The 19,958-nt window shown below is 39.9% G+C and overlaps 1 protein-coding gene across 13 annotated transcripts in view; it reads left to right on the top strand.

Moving 5' to 3' along the window:
* Window positions 1–3,949: 3,949 nt before the first annotated feature.
* Window positions 3,950–19,958, top strand: part of nedd4l (NEDD4 like E3 ubiquitin protein ligase) — a 38,699-nt gene continuing 22,690 nt past the window's right edge. For 11 of the 13 annotated variants that reach the window (XM_044053705.1, XM_044053707.1, XM_044053706.1 and 8 more), the window contains exons 1-5: window positions 3,950–4,272; window positions 5,912–5,985; window positions 9,933–10,014; window positions 11,624–11,662; window positions 12,155–12,208. In XM_044053705.1, coding sequence (XP_043909640.1) covers window positions 4,228–4,272; window positions 5,912–5,985; window positions 9,933–10,014; window positions 11,624–11,662; window positions 12,155–12,208 — 294 coding nt within the window. In that variant the 5' untranslated portion in view covers window positions 3,950–4,227. Of the gene's footprint in view, window positions 4,273–5,911; window positions 5,986–9,932; window positions 10,015–11,623; window positions 11,663–12,154; window positions 12,209–12,390; window positions 16,377–19,958 lie in introns of those variants that run through there. The other 2 variants (XM_044053704.1, XM_044053714.1) reach the window with 2 other exon arrangements.

The following is a 19,958-nucleotide window of genomic DNA, read 5'->3' on the forward strand; positions in this document are numbered from 1 at the left end:
ATCCCCTGGTCCTCCGCTCTAACCATCCCAGACAGGGCGGGGCAGAGGAGCCCAGCCTCCGCTAGAACACGCCCACCTGACGTCGGAGGAGAGCGTTGCAACCAGGTCGTGACCAGTGTTTAACATTATGCTGCGTTTACTTGCACGAATTGAATATACTAGGTACATTTTTATGAGTATCATAATAATAATAATAACAATGATAAAAAAAATATTTTTACATCACTTTTGAGTAAGCGATTTGTTCAAAACAAAAATATAAATGCAACACATTGGTTTTTGCTCCCATTTTCCGAATACCTTTATACAAACAAAATGCTTATTGCACACTGTGTTCGAATTCTGTCATTAACCTCCTGCTGTAATGAGCACTACACCTTTATTACTCTAATAATCCATCTGGCAGGTGAGACTGTTTGTCAAATTTTGCAACACTGAGGGGCCGTCCACACAGAAAGGGGTGTAGGTGAATAAGTTTTGAGTCATTTTGGGGGGTTCCATGTGGATGGAGGAATTTCCTGAAACCATGCCATGTTCACAGGCATGATTTTTAAAACGGCAAAGAAAAAGATTGTTTATGTTTGGCTCTGTGTCCCTGTGGCTATGACCTTATTGTTACTTGTTGCAGCTGAATATCCTTCACTACATCCTTCCCATCCAAGTGTGTCGGAGAACCTATGTAGCCTTCAGTTAGCATCAAAACCATCCGTCCAAATCCATTTTGGGCTTTTTTTTGCAATTTTGTTACTGAATTAACCAGGATTTTTGTAAAATGTGCAGCTGAGTTCAAGCAAATTCCAAGATTTTGCTTCTCCTACAGAAAAAGATGTCAGATTTTGCAGTTTTCCCGATTCTGCTGTAGCTGTGTAGTCTCTGGGTGTGTTTACGAAGAGGTGGAAGAGCGAGGGCATTTAATAATTTTATAAATCAAGCTTAATGTAGTGAAAATCAATAACATTATCAAAGCTAAAGATCTTGTTTGTAGTTCAAATGTGACAATGATTGTACCTTACTTGTTCTCTACCCAAGATTTTCAAGGCATGATTGTAAAGACCCTCTGGGGGCTGAACTACAGACTGATTGGTCTGAGACCATTGATATTGACTTTGTCTGACACAGTAAATCGCAGTCATTTTCTCTAAGGAGCACATTACCTAATTCCATCAGTGTATACAAAGGCTGCTCAGATTATGGTGCTCAGGGTTTTAAACCATTCTTCACTCTGTTTCCTCAACCACCCCAAATATCTATTAAAAAGCCATTAAAAGCCTTGATGAAATTGGATCAATTAAATTACCCAAAAAAATGTATAACCAATGAGACTAAAATTACATCAGATTACAGGGCTGGAATATCTTTTAAATCTGCAGTGATCCGACAACATGCAATAGATCCTGACTTTGATGCAAAACAATGAAATTCATGTCTCAATATAGGACAGCACATGGCGCATATTTGCTGCTACCTGAGTGACTTTTCCTCCCTCTACTTATGAACAAATATTGTAAAACACGATGTGACCAGAACCAGAACACCGTGCCCTGCTTAAACACTATCTGTACTTTCACTGATTCCTCTTACTCTGGCTGTAAACATACTAATGTCTCCCAGTGACATGCCCTCTCTCCCTCCCCTGGCCTTCCTCCAAATTTGTCAAAGACAAGGATCAGAAAAGAGTGGACAATTCCTGCATTGAGCAATTGGTGATGCTAGATATGAAAATGTACACCACATTCAGATTAAATTTTGAAAACACAAAAAATTCTTGTTCATATTGTCACGGCAGTAACAAAAGCATGCTTGAACACTCTTTCTTATTGTGAGTGAGCCTTTTTGTATGCAGCATTTCAATCCAATGCAATTGTTATGTGGCCAATTCAACTATGGGTGAATACTCAAGTAGGCACTTGTATTTGTATTTAACATTCAAATGGAGTCAGTGGAGTCACCCCCTGGTGGCTATTCAATATATTTGTTTCAGGACAGTGTTTTTTTTTATATATATATGTACTGTCTATGGCCTTGATGTGCATTATACCATTAATGTATTTAAGGAACAGATAAGGAAGCATTGAAATATTATGTTAAGGATGCTTTTGGGCGGGCTGAATGATGGCTTTGGCCCTCCCCTCCCCCCCAGCTCCAAGCAATAATGTTATATAATATGGCCATCTGCTCTACGCTGTGATTTAAAAGTCCCATTGTGCGACTTGATGAATGCCAGTGAACGTTTGAACAAGGACATGGCTTGATGGTTGCCCTCGATGATGCTCAGTGAAATTTGTTGACTTTTTAATTAATCATGTGCAATCATTTTTTCTGTTTATGATCAATCTTTTTGTGTCAGGGGACTTGCATGTATGACTGGGTTTTGAAATCAGCAACTCTTGGAGATGTTGCTGCTGCTGCTGCTGAGAGCTGAGGTCTGACCAGTAGTTGGTAGAGAAGGATGGTTTTGGTGAAGTTTATTTTCAATAAAACCCTTGATACAGCATGTGTCATGTGTCCATGTGAGATTTGCTCATGTGAAATATGTGCATGGACAAATCAGGACAAGCCTGACACCTAGCGGCGGTTTTGGGAAGTGCTTGGACGAGGAATCAGTCACTATTCAAGATTTGTTATTGTTATTATACAGCTAGAAACTTGTGAAAGGATCGTACTCTTCAGCTTCGTTTAAAAAGGATATGAGAAATAGTTATTAATTAATATAAATAAAGTATAAAATTATGATTTGGGCACTGAACTATTGCCAACACAGATATAAAAGGGTACAGGATACAGGACACAGTAGAGCTACAGGTGTATTATTAAGGATGCACTGACTTTGTTTATTGATGATAGTTGCTGCAGACAGGGATCGATTGTTGAAGCTGTGTATTAGAAAGAAAAAAGAACAAGGTGCCAAATAATTCACCTCATTGTATTGGGCTGCAATGGTTTATAGAGACTTAAAAAACAACTCTGATTTAATTTTAACTGTGGATCTTGTCTCATTTCAAGCAACTTATCACTGCAGCCCTACTTTTTGGTTGCCATGTTGTTGAGAGTACTCTTCCTGTAAGACACTTTTTATGTAAGACACAATTTATTTATATTTACAGAATCTTCTTTATAATATGAATAACTGCGACCTTGGTATTTTATTACAAAATGCAAAACATTGATACTATGTGTGGATAGAAACACACACAGCTAATTAAATAGGTCATAGAGGAAAGGGACTTGACCACAAACCGAGACTGGAAGAGACTTCATCAGACTGGAAATGATGTCAGTCATCATCTACCACTTTATCCTCCACCAGAGGGTCGCGGGGTGTGCTGTGCCAATCTCAGCTACATCGGGCGATAGGCGGGGTACACCCTGGACAGCTAGCACACAGCTAGAGACAAACAAACATTCACTCTCACCCACATTGCATGTTTTTGGACTGTGGGAGGAAGCCGGAGAACCCGGAGAGAACCCACACACAGAACATGCAAACTCCATGCAGAAAGGCCCTTGTTCCAACCAGGGCTCAAACCCGGGTCTTCTCCCTGCAAGGCGAGAGTGCTAACCACTACGCCACCGTGTGATCCCTGGAAGTGATGATATTAGATAATTAAGTATTCAGTTTAACCAAACCAGTCAATACCTAACCTTAAACTCTCCCTACAATTCAAATGTTTGCCCTAAACTTAACCAGTTCCTCGGAAATTAAGTTCAGGTTTTGGTTTCCATGAAAACTACTGGTCCTGACAAGGTCAATGTTTACACACACGCACACACACACACACACGCGCACACAGACACACACAGACACACATTTTTCAGCTCCACGCCCTCTGCATATCCTAGAGTCCGGTGAGGAGACGTGACGCACGCAATTGGCTGATGAGGACATCAATCCCGTACAAGCGGCCTCTGATTGGCTGAGCTGTAAGGAGGAAGTCAAATGTCACAACATTTCGGGGGGGATAAGCTCGGAGTTGACAAAAGCGATCCGTCTCAGACGAAACAATTGGGATACAGTTCTTTTAAATTCCTCAGTTTTGTCCTGGAAAGACCACGCTGGCGGGATTTTGCGGTATCTGGTTGGTAAACCCACCCTCGAGGATTTGGTCTCACCGTGGACTCAACCACCGTGCGACAGAGAGTGGAAAGTGGGACTTTATTGTTCAAGGCTAGCTAGCTAGCTTTGCTAAGCGGCTTGTTTTTGTGTGTGCAGCTTGGACCACAGGCTATATGGCTGCGAATTACGAGCCAATATACGGACTTTCAGAAGACGAGGTACGCCTTTACACCCGTTAAGCCTTTCTCTGTAGAGTGTTGTCATTAATAGGTGTCTCTCGGTTCAGCAGGCGATAGCTAGCAGAAATGTTAGCCAAAGCTCTAAACCCCTCTTCCCAACGGCAGCATTCCATAGTGATGTTGAGACAGATGCCAATATCCCAGTCCAGTACTTTACCTACCTTAGCACAAGAAACCACTGCAACAGTTTACCCCGCACCATGCTATCTTTGAATGAATCGAGTCCAGTGAATAGCAGGTTGATGTAATAACAAGCTAACCACTCATTCAAACAAACAGCCTCTTGTCAGTAATCTCTGCTGTCGGATGCAGAGTTCGCCTCTAAACGAGTTGGATGATGTTTCCACAAGCAAAACGGTGTGTGTCTCATGCTTAAGACCGTAAGAAGTGATTTGGAAAGTAAGTGATTTGGAAACTGCAGCTATATGGAATACGATGTCTCTCTGCTTATGCACAGTGTGTAAGCAGCAAAAATACAAGTTTCAGCAGTTTTTAAACGCGAATTCTGAAGCACACATTATTTCCAAGGATACTAAGACAGCTGTGAGGATACAGAAGCAGACAGAGACATTTTCCTTAAATGATCTCTTTAGGGACTGCAACAGTTCCTCCAAGAAGCATGACAACCCCTCACCATGCTCTCTTGCAATTAATGTATGCATTTGTCTTGTGAATAGCAGGCTGATGTTATTTCAAGCGAACCACTCTGTCAGACAAACAGCCTCTTGTCAGTAATCTCTGCGGTCTGATTCTTGGCTGACCACTAAACAAATTTGAGGACTGCAGCTGAGTGAGTCATGTTCATCTTCCTCTATCAATCCAGGTCGATATCCACCTGTGTGGTGAACACAGTTGCTTTTTGACATCTCTACATGCATCAGTCATGTGGTATTATGTCACATTATCATAATGTAAGCGTTGTGTCACGACCCAAACAGCGTCACTGAGTGACAAATAAAATCATTTGCCGCTCACCAGCAGCTGTCATACCAACCACCTACCTACTAGCCATTCCTAGTGCAGTCAGAAATAGTAAATGAAGCTGCAGTTTGTATGAATTAGAATGCATGAGGACGACAAAGCTAATTAATCAGTTACTAAATTAATTGCCAACTATTTGGATAATTAGACTAGTTTGACTGTAATTAAAAATAATAAAAGGAAAGGGACTTGACCACCAATAATTAAAATAAATGTGAATATGTTCTTTATTAAAGTTGCACATAGCCTTCACAAGAATCACAAGAGTAGTTGGAAAAAAAAATACTGATGAGTAAATTCTGATAATCCTGTTTTTCCTCTGCGTTATCAGACACTTTACTCCTAACAAATTTATTTGAGCACCATTTCTACTTTCCCTCTCAAAGAGATCCTCATCAAAGGTCTTCAATGAGGTCACAATATGACGAAGGGCCCCTGGAGATCAAAACATTGCCTGTGTAATGTTTTGTCCCTTGTAATGATTCTTCCTCTATTTTGATTTTTTTTATATTGTTGTTTTAGTTCAATGAAAACTTTTGATCCAATAACTTATTTTTATTTCTAGGTCACGTCTTCAAAAATAAGAGTAGCCTAAGTTTGGTTACATGTTTTGACCCATAATTTCTTTCTTCTGCAGAATGAAACAAGAGTGCTGCGGGTTAAGGTCATTGCAGGAATTGATCTGGCAAAGAAAGACATCATAGGAGCCAGGTGAGCATTAGAGCAAACATTTAATGTAGTTTTCATCCGTGGGTTCCCTAGCAATTACACTGTTATACCAATTTTATGTAATTGTGAAAAGCATGACTTTTGTCACTTTCTATGGGTATTGCTCTAGTTCAGGTACTCTGCCTTGCCTGCAACATCTTTTGGCTAAACTAGTTAATGACTTAATATTTTGGCTAGTGTTTAAACACACTAAAGATTACATTTTGTGTAACATTTCAGCCAACAAAGGTCATCCCACTTGTGCCTTACTCGGTTTCACTGCATTCCTTCTACCTTGAACCTTAACCTTGGAAAAAATGTTAATCAATGATTATCTACCTGCCTCACCTCTTCTACTCATAACCAACTTCTACAAGTTAGTTTTTTCAGGTAAAGTGTTTGACTAATAATTATACATTCCTCATACTTTTTCCACACGTGATACAAATGTTACACTTAAAGCTTTGTGGGTCTTTGAGGCACTGGGGTTTTTGTGTCAAGCTGGCCAACCGCCTCTGCCTGTCTGTAATTCTGAGATTAACATTCATGTGACTTTGCATAATGTCCGTCTTTAGAGATATGTTTAAAGTCTTTGTTTAGTTTTTCTTCTTTTTTTTTACCTTTTAAGTGACACCTGTCTCTATTAAATCAAATATTACAGACAGAGCATAGGGAAGAAAGTTAGAGTAGAGACAACAGGTAAGAGGCTGGATCTTTAGGAGTTAGCTGAAGGCACTGTTTCAAGTACTGAAGGCACTCTTTCAAACCTAACTCTAGCAAGTCCAGTTTCCTACAGCTAACTCCTCGAGATGACTATGACCTGGATGAATGAGAGCCTTCACAGATATGTAAGAGGCTGGAGCAGAATGGCATCTTATAGACACAAATAAGCTTGAAGCATAGAGTGACCCAAGCACTGAGCACTGGTAGAGTTGTTGTGGCAGAGCTGGGTGTTTATCAAGGGCTTGATTATGGTGATGCCCCTCTGGCATACATGACAAAAAAATTATGCCCTTTTCTTAACCATGTTTTCTTGGCTCTGATGAAAATGGCAAGAGAATCATCTGCACTTTATACCAGGCTACTATTAATGTTGCTCACCTTTCTAAACTAGGCCTATCACAGCCTCAGACACACACTAAGCTCAAAAGCTCTAGATGACAAGATGACTATTTACACCTACTAGTCCAACAGGAATAGGTCGCCCTTGGTCCTATTATTCTATCTCTCACCTTAACCTGTTTTTTGTTTTTGTGATGCTTTTGCTATGACGTCTACTCAATGATTAGTTCCACCTTTGTCACTTTGTTTGCTTCTTAAGTAAGCTTTTTGTGGTATGGACCCGAAACCAGAAGTTACATAGTGCCAATGCAGGCAATGCAGACCTGCTCAGGCTTTGACAGTGGTGTCATTAACCCTGTTGTAAATTGACGCACCATCAAAATAACAATAATTACATTATTTGAAGGTTGAAATACACTACACTACACTACACACTACACACACTACATTGTGTCACTTCAAGTGTAGTTTTGTAAGTATGTAAATTTAGTGCTGTCTGAGCTACTCTCAATGCCAGAGTGCATGGGTTAGCATCCTGATATTACATTACGTTACATGTCATTTAGCAGACTTACAGTAAATGCATTTCAACATTTGGGTGCAAACAAGAGCTAGAAGTAAGTGGTTCAAGTAAGCCAAACTATAAAGTGCTAATCATAAGTGCGATGTACAAGTAAGTGCTTTTTTTGTTTTTTTTTCGTTGTCTTAGTCTAGATATGTTGCTGTCAGGAAAGCTCAGCCTAAGTCGGAAGAAAACAGAATAGTAATGAAGGAGCACTGGATGGTTTAATGTCTCGAATTGTTGGTACTGGAGATAATGCTGACATGGCTGTCTGTCTGTCCCCTCATAAGATGCTCAAACCTGGCTTGTTCTTTTTGCTTCTTGCTCCAACTCCATTCCTGCCGCTTGGTCTTAAATACAGCTGCTTTGTTCTATTGTATTCTGGTCTGTTGTTTTTTGGCCGAATGAAACACCCCACAGTTTTGTTTTTTGTTGTTTTAGTGAGGTGTTGATAGAAACTTAAGGAACTCTCATGCAAGCAAACAAGTGGGCCGAGGCACCTTTTGAATTCAGCGCCACATGCTAGCTTTCGTCTTTCATCTCATCTGACCTAAAGTAGTCTAACTCAGTAGGTCTTTTTGTTGATAAAGGGAAGGAGACATACATAAATCGTATCGCAGCAGATACAGTAGGCCCGTTGTTGTTTAGTCTCATCACAGAACTGCACAAACACAGTTAGAGGCTTTGAGGTTCTTTGAGAAGTTAATTAGCAATAAAGGAACTCCTCATTTGCTTGGGGAGGTGTTGGCTAATGTTTTTTAAATGTTCCTCAGTTATTTAGTGATCTTTTCCATTGCTCCCTCTGAGCTGGCTTGATCAAATGAATGTGTGACTGGGCTTCAACCAACTGTAATTAAATATATATATCTATATATCTATCCTGAAATTAAGTTACAGTGTATATGTGAATGACCAGAAAAATAGAATCCAATGTAAATTGACCATGGCAAATCAAATGTAATACTTTCCCTAGTTATTTAGTTAGAAATGCAAGTCAAATCAATTTTTTAAATGTGTTAATCTAACAACTGTAATCAACTTGTGGTTTATGAAACACAAAACACCAAGAGCATGGGGACATTTTTTTTCCCACTTTCCTGTTATCTGTGAGGACTAAAAAAAACGTCTTGGTGTGAAGAATTTGACAATGCGTCTCTATTCTTCCTGTAGCCTGCAGCTTGCTGTTTTACAGCCTCATGGGAGAAACACACCTTGTGTTACATTATGCTTTCGCAGTTATGCGGTGATAAATGTAATCTTAGGTCACAGTGTTGAAGAAAAGACAGAAAAGGACAGAGAAGCAAAACATTATGGGTCATATCTGACAGACATATCTGTGTACAGGTTATAAAATAATTATCTTTCAGAGTAAGATAATGAAAACTTCACTACGTTTACACATACACACCACCTGCTATATACAGTCTATTCTGTATACACAGAACACGTTATAAAGTCGTCCTGTTTTATTGAAAAAAACAAAACAAAAATATTGTGTACACAGTTTGGCAAGTTGCTTCATCATCATTGAGGACGGAAATGTGAGAAGTTTTACATCAAAGGGAGATTTTGGAACTGAAGTAATCTGATGCTGTCCCTGGTCCTGGTGTGGCCCCTTGAGACTAAGATCAGAAGATTAGTTTCCCTGTCAGTTGAATAGTGCAGCTCTGCCTCTCTATACAGAACTCACTGGACATTTCTACCCTGTCTGCAACCTCAAATTAACCAGTTGGCTATTTTAAAATGGCAGTTACAAACACTCTACTTACTACTTGTGCCACTATAAAAATATTTTTAATTTCTATTTTAGCACTGTGTTTTGTCAATATGTCATTATAGCTTTATCTAACAGCACCTAAATATAAACATTTCATTTGCTTGGCTGTTATAAGACTCAGATTTCAAATGTAGAAACTGGCAGTTTACTAGAGTGAAGCTGATAGCAATATGTACTCTGGAGTTTATTTAGGCTGTATAGTTTTTGTTTGTGACCTGTTTCTGCATGGAGTTTGCATCTTCTTCCTGTGTGTGCATGGGTTTTCTCCAGTTTCCTCCCACAGTCCAAAAACATGCAATATTGGGATTTGGTAAATTGGACAGTTTACCGTAGGTGTGAGAGTGAATGGTTGTTCGTCTCTATATGTGGCCCTGTGATGGACTGGCAAACTCCATGTCCAGGGTGTACATCACTTTTTGCCCTATGTCACTGAGTTTTTGTTGATTTATAAAATGGGCATTCTTCTAGACATCCAAGTAAATATAAAAAAAGGCTACTTGAACTGTATTTTCCTTTTTTCACAGTTTCTTTTATTTTTTATTTTTACAGTGATCCGTATGTCAAACTATCCCTCTATGTTGCGGATGAAAACAGAGAGCTTGCCTTAGTCCAAACAAAAACCATTAAAAAGGTAAGTCCTGATATAAAAAAGTAGCTTTGATCTAAACTGCACATTTCTACTCCCTTTGTGTTTTGCACAGACCTTTGGCCTGATGTTCACCACCTAATGAGCTCTAATGTGTTTTCGCCATATCAGATTAGCCATTCTTGCCACACCTGCACTGCATGCCTAATGTTGTGGCAATTAAATGTGACTTTGGTCTCCCTTTTAGTAGCAGGATTGCGATCACTAGATCCCAATTACACCCTAACCACCAACTTTCCTTTAAATGAAAGCTATTATGTCATGATGAGAGAGGGAAACCACAGGATGACATCAGAAGTCAGTGCTTCCTTTTCCTGATGAAGAAAATCCAGAGGGAGACATTGGGCAGGCTCTATTCCCCCATTGGCCTGTTTTAGGGTGGACATGAGTTCACAGCAGGGGGAGCTGTTACTTGCCATTATTTTGAACTCCATTAAGATGATATCTCAATTTCAAAGCACACTGTAACTCAAAATGTGTACATTCTCCACCAACATAGGAGAATATTTGGGTATATGTGATATGCACTAATTAAGATAATTTCTTTTCAGACTAAAACGTTGATAACAGTGTGATATTTCTACCACTATCCCATAGCCTGACTCTGCAAGCAGCTCAATATTTCTTTTTAAACCCCTCCTTTCCTGATTGTTGCTGATAGCAACATGTAGCTGGTAGCCAACTTTCTGTTGCTGCCTCCATGCAGCTCAGGCCTCCATGCATGCAGACATATGCTGCCAGTGGCCATGCTTGCCTTATAGGATATAAATAGCTGACAATGGACTGCTATGTGAGGCAGAAAAAGATGCATCACTACTTGCCTCTTCTGTGGGCTCTTCCATGTCTGGAAGTGGGACACATTTGATGGAATCTTTGTTGCTCAATCTAATGGTATTCAAAAGACAAAAGACTTAAAAGCCAACTTGAAATAAACATCAGTAACTAGATGTCACCCTGAGCCTTTACCAAACGTTTACAGTCACCATCATTTCATAGATATGTTCACCATTTCTTCAAACTGAATTTGAGAGATTCTATTGTTAAGTTGCCTCCACGTCGAAGGGCAGAGTGTTCATTTGTAATTCTGACATCTAAGATCAGATTTGGCAGTAAAGTGATTTTATTGTGCCTATAAAATGTTGTGAAGAGTTTATTAATCAGAGTGACTTGTGAAATCAAGACTTCATTGACATTCTAGTGTTTAAAGAATTTCAATCAATGAAGGGATTCTAGTGAGGAATTGTCACATATACAGTATCTCAGTCCAGTAAAACCTCAAAATTGGAAGGCAGAAGTGCATCCACATACTGAGCTGATCCATACAGGAAGTGGGTAAAAATCCTCATGGCTGTGAGCTGTTAATCTAGGAACTAATGCCAATCACTGGGACATGTTGGCTACAAACTTCCTGTACTAATGCAAGATCATTGACGCACAAGTCTGAGCCTAATTTCTCACATGGGCTCTATTCTCTCACTCTTGTGTTGGATGGATTTCATACACCTGCTCTGTTATGTGTGTAATCTAATACTTTTCACTGTGGTGATTTGATAAAAACATACAGCTTTGTAATAAAGCATACTTTTTGTTCCAGACCCTCAATCCCAAATGGAATGAGGAATTCTTCTTCAGAGTGAGTTCATCTCTTTATGTACTTAAATGTGACAGCCTGATATTGTTTACTATAGAGCGGCAGTATGGGTGAGGTGTTTGAGAGCTTTGATTGTATATATTAACTGGGTAGAGTCACACCTCCTCCACCACTGTAATCAGACAGTCCATATTAGACTTTACAAGCTTAGCCACATATATATGAGTCCTTTTCCCTTGTATGAGAAATATTTGTATGTATATTTTGTTAAACAGGATAATAACATGATTAGTTTTATTTTATTTTATTTTATTAAATTAAATGAAAATGTTTACTTAAAAGAGGGTTTATTTCTGCACACCTTTCTCTTGGAACTGTTAATACTGTGCAACAGTCTGTAAACAAAGTGTCTGTGTGACATTTGGCACTCTTGGCTTTAACTTAGAACTGTCTTTTTGTTATTACTCTACTGAAAACAAATATATGCATAAGCTGTTGTTTCTCATCTCCCTTGTAACTTTGTTGCCAACACAGGTGTGTCCACAGAACCACAGGCTACTCTTTGAGGTGTTTGATGAAAACAGATTGGTAAGACTTCATAACCTCTTACTTTTTTTTTTTTTACCATTACAGTGTGTTTTTACTTCCAGTGTGTCATGTTTTAAGAGCTCTTAACAGAAGATAATTAATCGAGTTACACCCACTGTGATCCCCTTGGCCTCTTTTAATAGACTTCATGTAGTTTGTTCATTGTTTCATGTTTTTGTCAAAATTTTTGACAAGAGGAGATTAGATTAGGTGACAATTGTAAAACTCAGAAATAAATGCCAATGTTATACTTTGCAATTTTCCTAGGATCACCATCAACCTGAATTGTTTTTATATTGATCCCCATGTCTTTATGGTTTTCCTCATTAACTCTCTGTCGCACTGTGAGAGTTGATGCTACATGATTTCAGCGTTAGGCAAAATAGCAGGCAAGAAAAATACAGAGCTCTGTGAAACAGCTGACAGAGGTCGTGTTTGTCTGTATGTTTCCTCTCTCTTTTCTTTAAGACAGTTGTCCATTACCAGCTTATACATTCCTCCTATGTCAAGTTCCTCAGATTTCCCCCATTGAGGAGAGCATTTGTTTGTTTGGCATGTAAAATTACACCTGTTGCAGGCTCCCAGATGCCAGCATGACAAGGTCAAAAATTGCTTATTGGTTTACTTGGTGAACCATTATCAGAACTGATAAGAGTTGTATGAAGTTGTTGACGTTATTAATTGTGTAAGAATCAAGTGGCTTAGATGTTAGGACAGCTGTTTCTCGTTTAGTTTCTCAGTGACTCTGGGGGTCTCAATCTGGACTTTGGTGTTTGATAAAGAACAATGAAACAATTTGTAGCCCAACGTAGAATTGATCCTCTTAGCTAGGAAAGGCACATTCTGTTCTTCACAGCTTCAGGGGGACCTTTATGGGAGTTTGCAAAGTTTCAGTATGGGGAGTGTCTTTGTAAAATAACATGCTGTGGTTTTCCAGACAATTAAATCAGGTGAAAACGTATAGGTTTTATAATCAATTCTCAGAAGTGCTAAAATCTGAGCATACTATACCAGTGTGTAGTGTTATGTGTGTGTGCATATTCCACATGTCAGCAGAGGGTAACTGCTACTCCTCAGCCTGTGAAGAAAAGGGCAGCTCTAATATTTCCCCTCAGTGTAGAAGAGGATGACACAAGAAAACACAGTACAGACAGCCTCAAGCCTCGTCTTTGCCTTATATGTCTGCCAGGAGGTGCTTTTCTGTCTGTCGCTAGGTGCATACCAAGGCAGCTCCTCAGCCACTTGCCAGTATTTTCTTCAGAAGGGGCTGTTTGTTCTCATACATCCATTAATTTTGGGTGTTTGTCAAATGATTTGACTTGTACATGATTGGTTGTGATTTAGTGGTGCTAATGCTTCAGATGCATTAAATGTAAGCCTTAAAAATATGGTATAAGAATGTAAATTAAGAGTTTGATATAGCTTACAGTGAAATACTTGTGTAGCAGTGGTGTTATGTCATTTTGGCCCACTGGGCCCCGCTACCAATGGACAATGCATAGGTATTTTGCTACATATCCAGTAAATGTTTTAGTTTCTTTGATAATCTCTTGTCCATAGTGCACTTTCTTTTTTTAAAAAAACAAACAACTTTTTAACCTTTTCTCTGGTGTTTCCACTGTATCTTGCTTCTTTACACAGATATGTTGACATTTATAGGTTAATCGATAAGTCAAACCTGTTACAGAAGTTCAGCAAGAACAAGGCATCTACCTTTTGAACAATATACTATGGTCTTTGTCTGGGATGTGCATGGAGGCAGAGAATTCCCCCACCATCCCTCGCCTCGAGGCAAATGGCAAATCCCCCATTTTCACATGATTACATGGTTTAATCACTTTACTGTCTCAGAGAATGAAGCACTTACTCATTAATATGCACTTTGGAATTGAAATGTCTTTCTCTGGTTTGTCTTTAACTGTACATTTGCTTAATAATCAGCATGTCAGTATCACAGACTAGGATGATTACGGAGTCGTACCTTGGGCAGTTTCGGATGCAAATATGGTGGCCTATAAAACCACCAGACAGTCAAAAGTGTTTGGCTTTATACGGAAGACGGCCAATGTCTTTTCTGTTTGAAGACGGCTTGGATATCGTTCCCCAGAGAGTGCTGTTATGTTTGTCTTATTAAAGCTGCAATCTGTCAGGTAATCTTCTCCCCACTCTGATGCCGCCCTTTTTTCTCTGGACCATTTTTAGCAACAACCTGCTTCTTTGTCTAGCTTCTAGAAGTAAAGGGCTCAATTTGTCAAATAGATTTGTTGTTGAATTTTTGTGAGACTGAGTGGTATTTATTCTGTAATTTGGAAGTATTGACTTAATGTTCTATCTATATAAGAAGGACATAGTTATCATTATTGTTTAAAAACAAAACAAAAGTTAAATGATTGGGATTAAATATGACCGCTTGTCAATAGGAATGAAGATATTGATTGGAGGTGGGGAGGATGATAAAGATCTAAAGATTTAAAAAAGTTAATGTGAAAAGAGGGAGGGTTAGATACTGGTTAGTAGGATGTGCTTGGGGGGGCTATTTGGCACTTAAGGGTAGCATGAAGTTGTAACAGGAGGTGGTGGGGCCATTTGTAGTCACGTGATTGACAGGCAACCCACCGTAACCCCGGAAACCAGGAGCGCCAGCCTCTCTAAACCAATCATGTCTGGAATGCTGGCTGTCACTCGGCTCAGGCTATTTCTGCTGTCTGTCGCTAGTGCTTGGTAGTGCTAAGGGTCTGACATACATGGATCCTTTTTTGTTTTTCCTTCCTCTCTTTTACCTTCACTCTGCCTTCACAGTGTAAATTTGACAGCTCTAAATTTGTGGTGGCTGTTTAGTTTTTGTGACTTCTTTCCTCCATAGATTTTACTGTGGGAAGGAACGTTGTGGAAAGGACTCGGACAGGGTGGGAGGGGGTGGGCAAGAGAGAGAGAGTGGAAGAAAAAAGGGGTTCAGTCATCAGCCAAAGGAGAGAAGTAGGCGACACTAAGAGACAGAGACTGAAGCCAGAGGAAAGAAGAGGAACCAAAGAGCCAGTCAGTGAGTAAAGAAAAGGGAATAGGAGCTCTGGGACGTGAGGTGAAAATGGCACAACGTCTGCGTTTGTACTTTGGCTCAGGTCGCAGTAACACAGCCCCGGAGATATTGGAAGGAGACTCTGAGGAGCAGCAGGGAGACAATGACGTGGTCACAGCGTTCAGCTTGCAGCCACCTACGGCTTTGAGGCCTTCCCAGGAGCAAACTGCACAGCGCATCCCACCAAGGGCTTTTCATTTGCACCGGGAGCCTTTGCTTAAACGCAGCTCCTCCATGTTTATACCTCAGCTTGCTGCCTACCAAGACCCACGTCCCACTAAGAGCTCCTCCATGCACATCTCGCTTCAGCGTTCTAATGGATCAAGTAATGGAGATTCCATTGGCTATGCTGATGATGTCCTACCACCTTGTTATAGCCCCCCTGGACCTGCGCCTGCCTACACAGAACCACAGAGCCATACAGATGTTCCACAACAGCCGCCACCACCTTACTGCAGTACAGATCCTTTAAACGTACCCAAACGCAGAGTCTTCAGTATTGGTACAAATGGCAGTACAATGTATAGTAAAGGACAACCAGGTACCAATGTTGGTGGAATTTGCATTCAGAGGAACTCTTCTGATGGTTCTGATATCAAGCATTTTAGAATCCTTCCTTATTCTGGCTGGGCTGTCCAGCAACAGAGCTTGGACAATTGCTCAGGGGTAAAGGGTGGAACTCAGAGACTTGTGCTTCAGCTCCAGCAAAATCAGGACCAGGATCAGAGCCAAGGCAGGCAACACGCTGTTTCATCACAGGAAAAATGCACAAATGTTGGCTTTGCCAGCTCAAGAGGCAACTGCATTGTGCGTTACCCCAGGATTCGACTGGAGAGTAGCTCATCTCATCAGAGGCTGCTGCTGGATAATCTACGTCAAAAAAGTGTCCCAGAGAGCCCAGATAGAGAGGAGACCCAAACAGACATTGAGACACATAAATTGGAAGCAAGAAACCATTCCGATGGTTGTACTTTCGAAATCAGTGGGGAAACTCCTAGAAGGCAGCCTCATTTCAAGATATATTTTACTTCAGGTGGAGGTGGTGATCAGGATGTGAACCATGGCAATGATTCAACAGGGAATAATCCCAAGGTAAATATTATTAGAAAGGTTTTTAAATATTAAATATTTTTTTATTATGGTTTATGGATTGTAGAATGAAGAGTAAATAAATACAAAGAATATTGGAACTGTCATCTCATTTATGACATCAAGTAGCCATATTTCTATTTAGTTCAATACAGAAGGTAGTAGGGTGATGGACATAAATGAAATGGAAAAAGTGTGAAATTTAGGAATTGTAACTTTTGCAAACTTCTGTCTGGACTTTTCACATCTTACTTGTTTAAATTTCTAGTATTTTGGTTTTCTTTCTTTCTTTCCCCGGATCCAGCCTAGTGACGCTCGGGGAAGTGAAAAGCATAGACTTGGTTTCTGAGTTTAAGTATACACAGGATGGCTTTCTTTCTCTTGCCAACCCAAGGCATTTGAAATTTTACACACATCGTCCATTCAGTCGTGAAAAGTAAACAAGCAAGATCTTAAGGATGATGATTTCCCCCAGCTACTTGCTGCCACCTGCTTGAAAGAAATGCGACATATAAGTTTGGTAATACCCTCAACTGTAGCCAGTGTTCTTTGAGAGGTGGCTGTTTCTATCTTTAGTATGTTTTGAGTGTGGTTGTTGATTTTGAGAGTGGTTAGGAGACATATCGCTGTGAGGCGGTATGGGTCAGTATCCTCTTCGCACATGCTCTGTGACCGATTGAGATCTAAGATCACATTACAGCCCAAACAATTATCAGAGAACCTGTTGAGTTTTTAACATCAAGCAGCACTTTGGATATGTCCATCTCTCCATCCCTATCCTATATCCTGCATTATATGTTGAACAGATGTGAAAAATCCACACAGATGACATGATTATGCTATGTTATTGCAGTGCGCAACTGGTAAAATGCCAAGATACACAGCAATGCACCAGGCAAAGCATTAAAGAAGACTGGTAGCAAGAAAACATAGATGTTAACAATACAACACATATATATTCATTCAGAAGATGCACATTTGTAAACATGTTTAAGACATTGCTCCTTGATTAAATTGTTTACCATGATGAAATGATTGACAGTACCTACAATATACTTGAATGTGTTATACACCCCTCTATCCCTAATTTTAAAACCCATGGTGTTACATTATCTTAGGAAATACCATGCAACAAGGGAATCCACATTTAGAATGTAATGATGGGTCTTCCCTAACTGATGGCCTGGAGTGGGACTGGCCCCTTTTAAATCTGTGCGTGGTATACTATGTGTGCCAGCTTGACTTGCTGCAGACAGCTATGCCCATGGGCTATGCCCTTGTTACGGCCCTGCCTCAGTGCCTCACAGTTACTATTCAGACAGAGCTCTTGTAAGTGTTGGCTATATTCATTATTTATTATTATTTATTTGTTGGTGGAATGGGGTGAGCTCTCTCTCTTTTTCTTATTTTATTTCTTTTTTTACTGTCCAGTACTTGTGAGAAGGATTCATGTTGCTTCTTTTGTGTTCTCTGTCAGCCCTGGCATTCTAATTTAGTTGTGTTGGCATAGTTACTTCTGAGGAGCTGATGCAGCCTTTTCACACCCTTTTGACACCCTGGATGTGCTCCAGCTTCCTCTATATCATGGACTGTCAGACCATGTGTAGACAGGTTAATATATGGGTCTCGAGCGATCCAATCAAATGATGACAACTTTCCTGTTCTATATGGAAAAAAAAAAAGAAATTTCTCATACGTTGCCAGTCCAACTAGTCACATGTTTTTGTGTGTGTGTTGATGAGTGATTCCTCTGTGGCTGTAGCCACGAATAAATCAGTCTGTCATTGTTTCTTTATGTAGAGTGATAGTTTGTATCACCAGTTTGTATCTTTTCGTCTGTTTTTTTGAAGTTGTAAAACATAATCTATATACATGCACTTTTTCCTCATTCTCATTTGGTGGTTTTCAGGTTTGGAGGTACAGTGGCTAACATTGTTGCCTCACAGGATGAAGGTCACCAGTTCGAATCCTGGTTCGATTGAGGGCCTCTCTGTGTGAAGTTTGCATGTTCTCACCATGTTCACCTGAACTCTCTCTGGGTACACGTAGGTGTGAGTGTGAGATTGAATGGTTGTTCGTCTCTGCCCGATGCCATTTGGAACTGACCCCTGCGACCATTATGTGGAAATAAATCGAGTGAGTGAGTGCTCAGGTTTGCTAGCTGTCAAAGTTCACTAGGGTTGCCACGTTAGTCATTGCTACTGGTGTTACAATGAGTGTATGCACATACCGCCTATGGGCCCCGCCATAGGCTATTTTGATAATAGATTATTGATATTAGAAGTGACGTGGTGGGAACGTTTCCACATTATGATGGTGGATCTGTTTCTCTTTCATCTGGAAGGTTGTGGGTTTGATTCCCCGCTCCACTAGTCTACATGCAGATGTGTCCTTGCTCCGGATGGTTGTGCTGGCTGCGTGTTAATGGTTATGAAAAATGTGTGATAGAAAACACGCTTCATTTGGCACTGTGTGAATGGATGAATGGAAAAAGTGTAGTGAAAAGCAGCTTTGAGTGGACTAGAAAAGCACTATATACATACTGACCATTTACTATTTATTTTATGCTTTAATTTTGTAGGATAGATGGCTATAAAACTGTCCTTTAACCGTGTCAAGGCTTCAAGGCAACTCCTCATGTCTCCATGTGGCACTCTCCCTCTCCCCCTCTGAGTGTAACCTGGCCTTGGGAGGCAGCTGCAGACTCAACTGTGACCCTGTGATGACTCTGCAATTATATCCCTCTGCATAAACATACTCATAGCTTAAAATTCTTGTTATAGTTAAGATGAGAAAACAACAGCCATGTCTCATAGGATTACACATTTCCCATAGGAAACTGCCATTAGTATAGGCTGTTTCATTTGTTGCTAGCTAGTCAAAGCTTATAGTATATCATCAGTGCTGTAAGCTGGTTGGCAGATTCTTTGCCATAAAAGACGCAAAATGCCTCACAGATCCACATTGAAGGTCACAGATCAACACATGGGAACTACTGTGAAAGAATATTCTCGCATGGTCCAGGGTTCTTTTGTTTTGTTGCCTATAAATATTATTCCTCACTGTTTGTTCAATGTCTTTTGATTTATACAAGCAAGCCGTGAATTAATTATCTGGTTGGTTTGGGGCATGAAAGTAAACCCTGCTGTGATTTACAAAGTAGTTGCTCTGGCTTTTCCAAGAAAGAATACTTAAGACTGTTGTGTGTGTGTGTGTGTGTGCGTGTGTGCGCACGTCTGTTGGTGAATGTGTGCGTCAGAGTGAACACGCAGGCATTCACAAGTATCTGTTTACATGCCTGTCCATTCATAATCATAATTAAATGTTTCAATATTACTCATTTGTAACCTTTCACCATTGATTCCAAGTGCACTAAGAACAATCTTTTGCTGTATTTATTAGGCTAAATGAAGCAATGCTCTAGGTTTTAGTGTTTGGTCTAATTAAAGAAAAAGATATATATATAAAATTAAATATTCGTTTTTACTGATTTTTTTTTTTAAAGGCTAATTAATAACCACAGGGCAACAGACAGCAGGGTTGCACTTTTTACAAAAAAAAACCTTGAGTTGACTGTAGTTGTGG

The sequence above is a fragment of the Solea senegalensis genome, linkage group LG21 (genome assembly GCF_019176455.1).
Source record: "Solea senegalensis isolate Sse05_10M linkage group LG21, IFAPA_SoseM_1, whole genome shotgun sequence".
Classification (NCBI taxonomy): domain Eukaryota; kingdom Metazoa; phylum Chordata; class Actinopteri; order Pleuronectiformes; family Soleidae; genus Solea; species Solea senegalensis.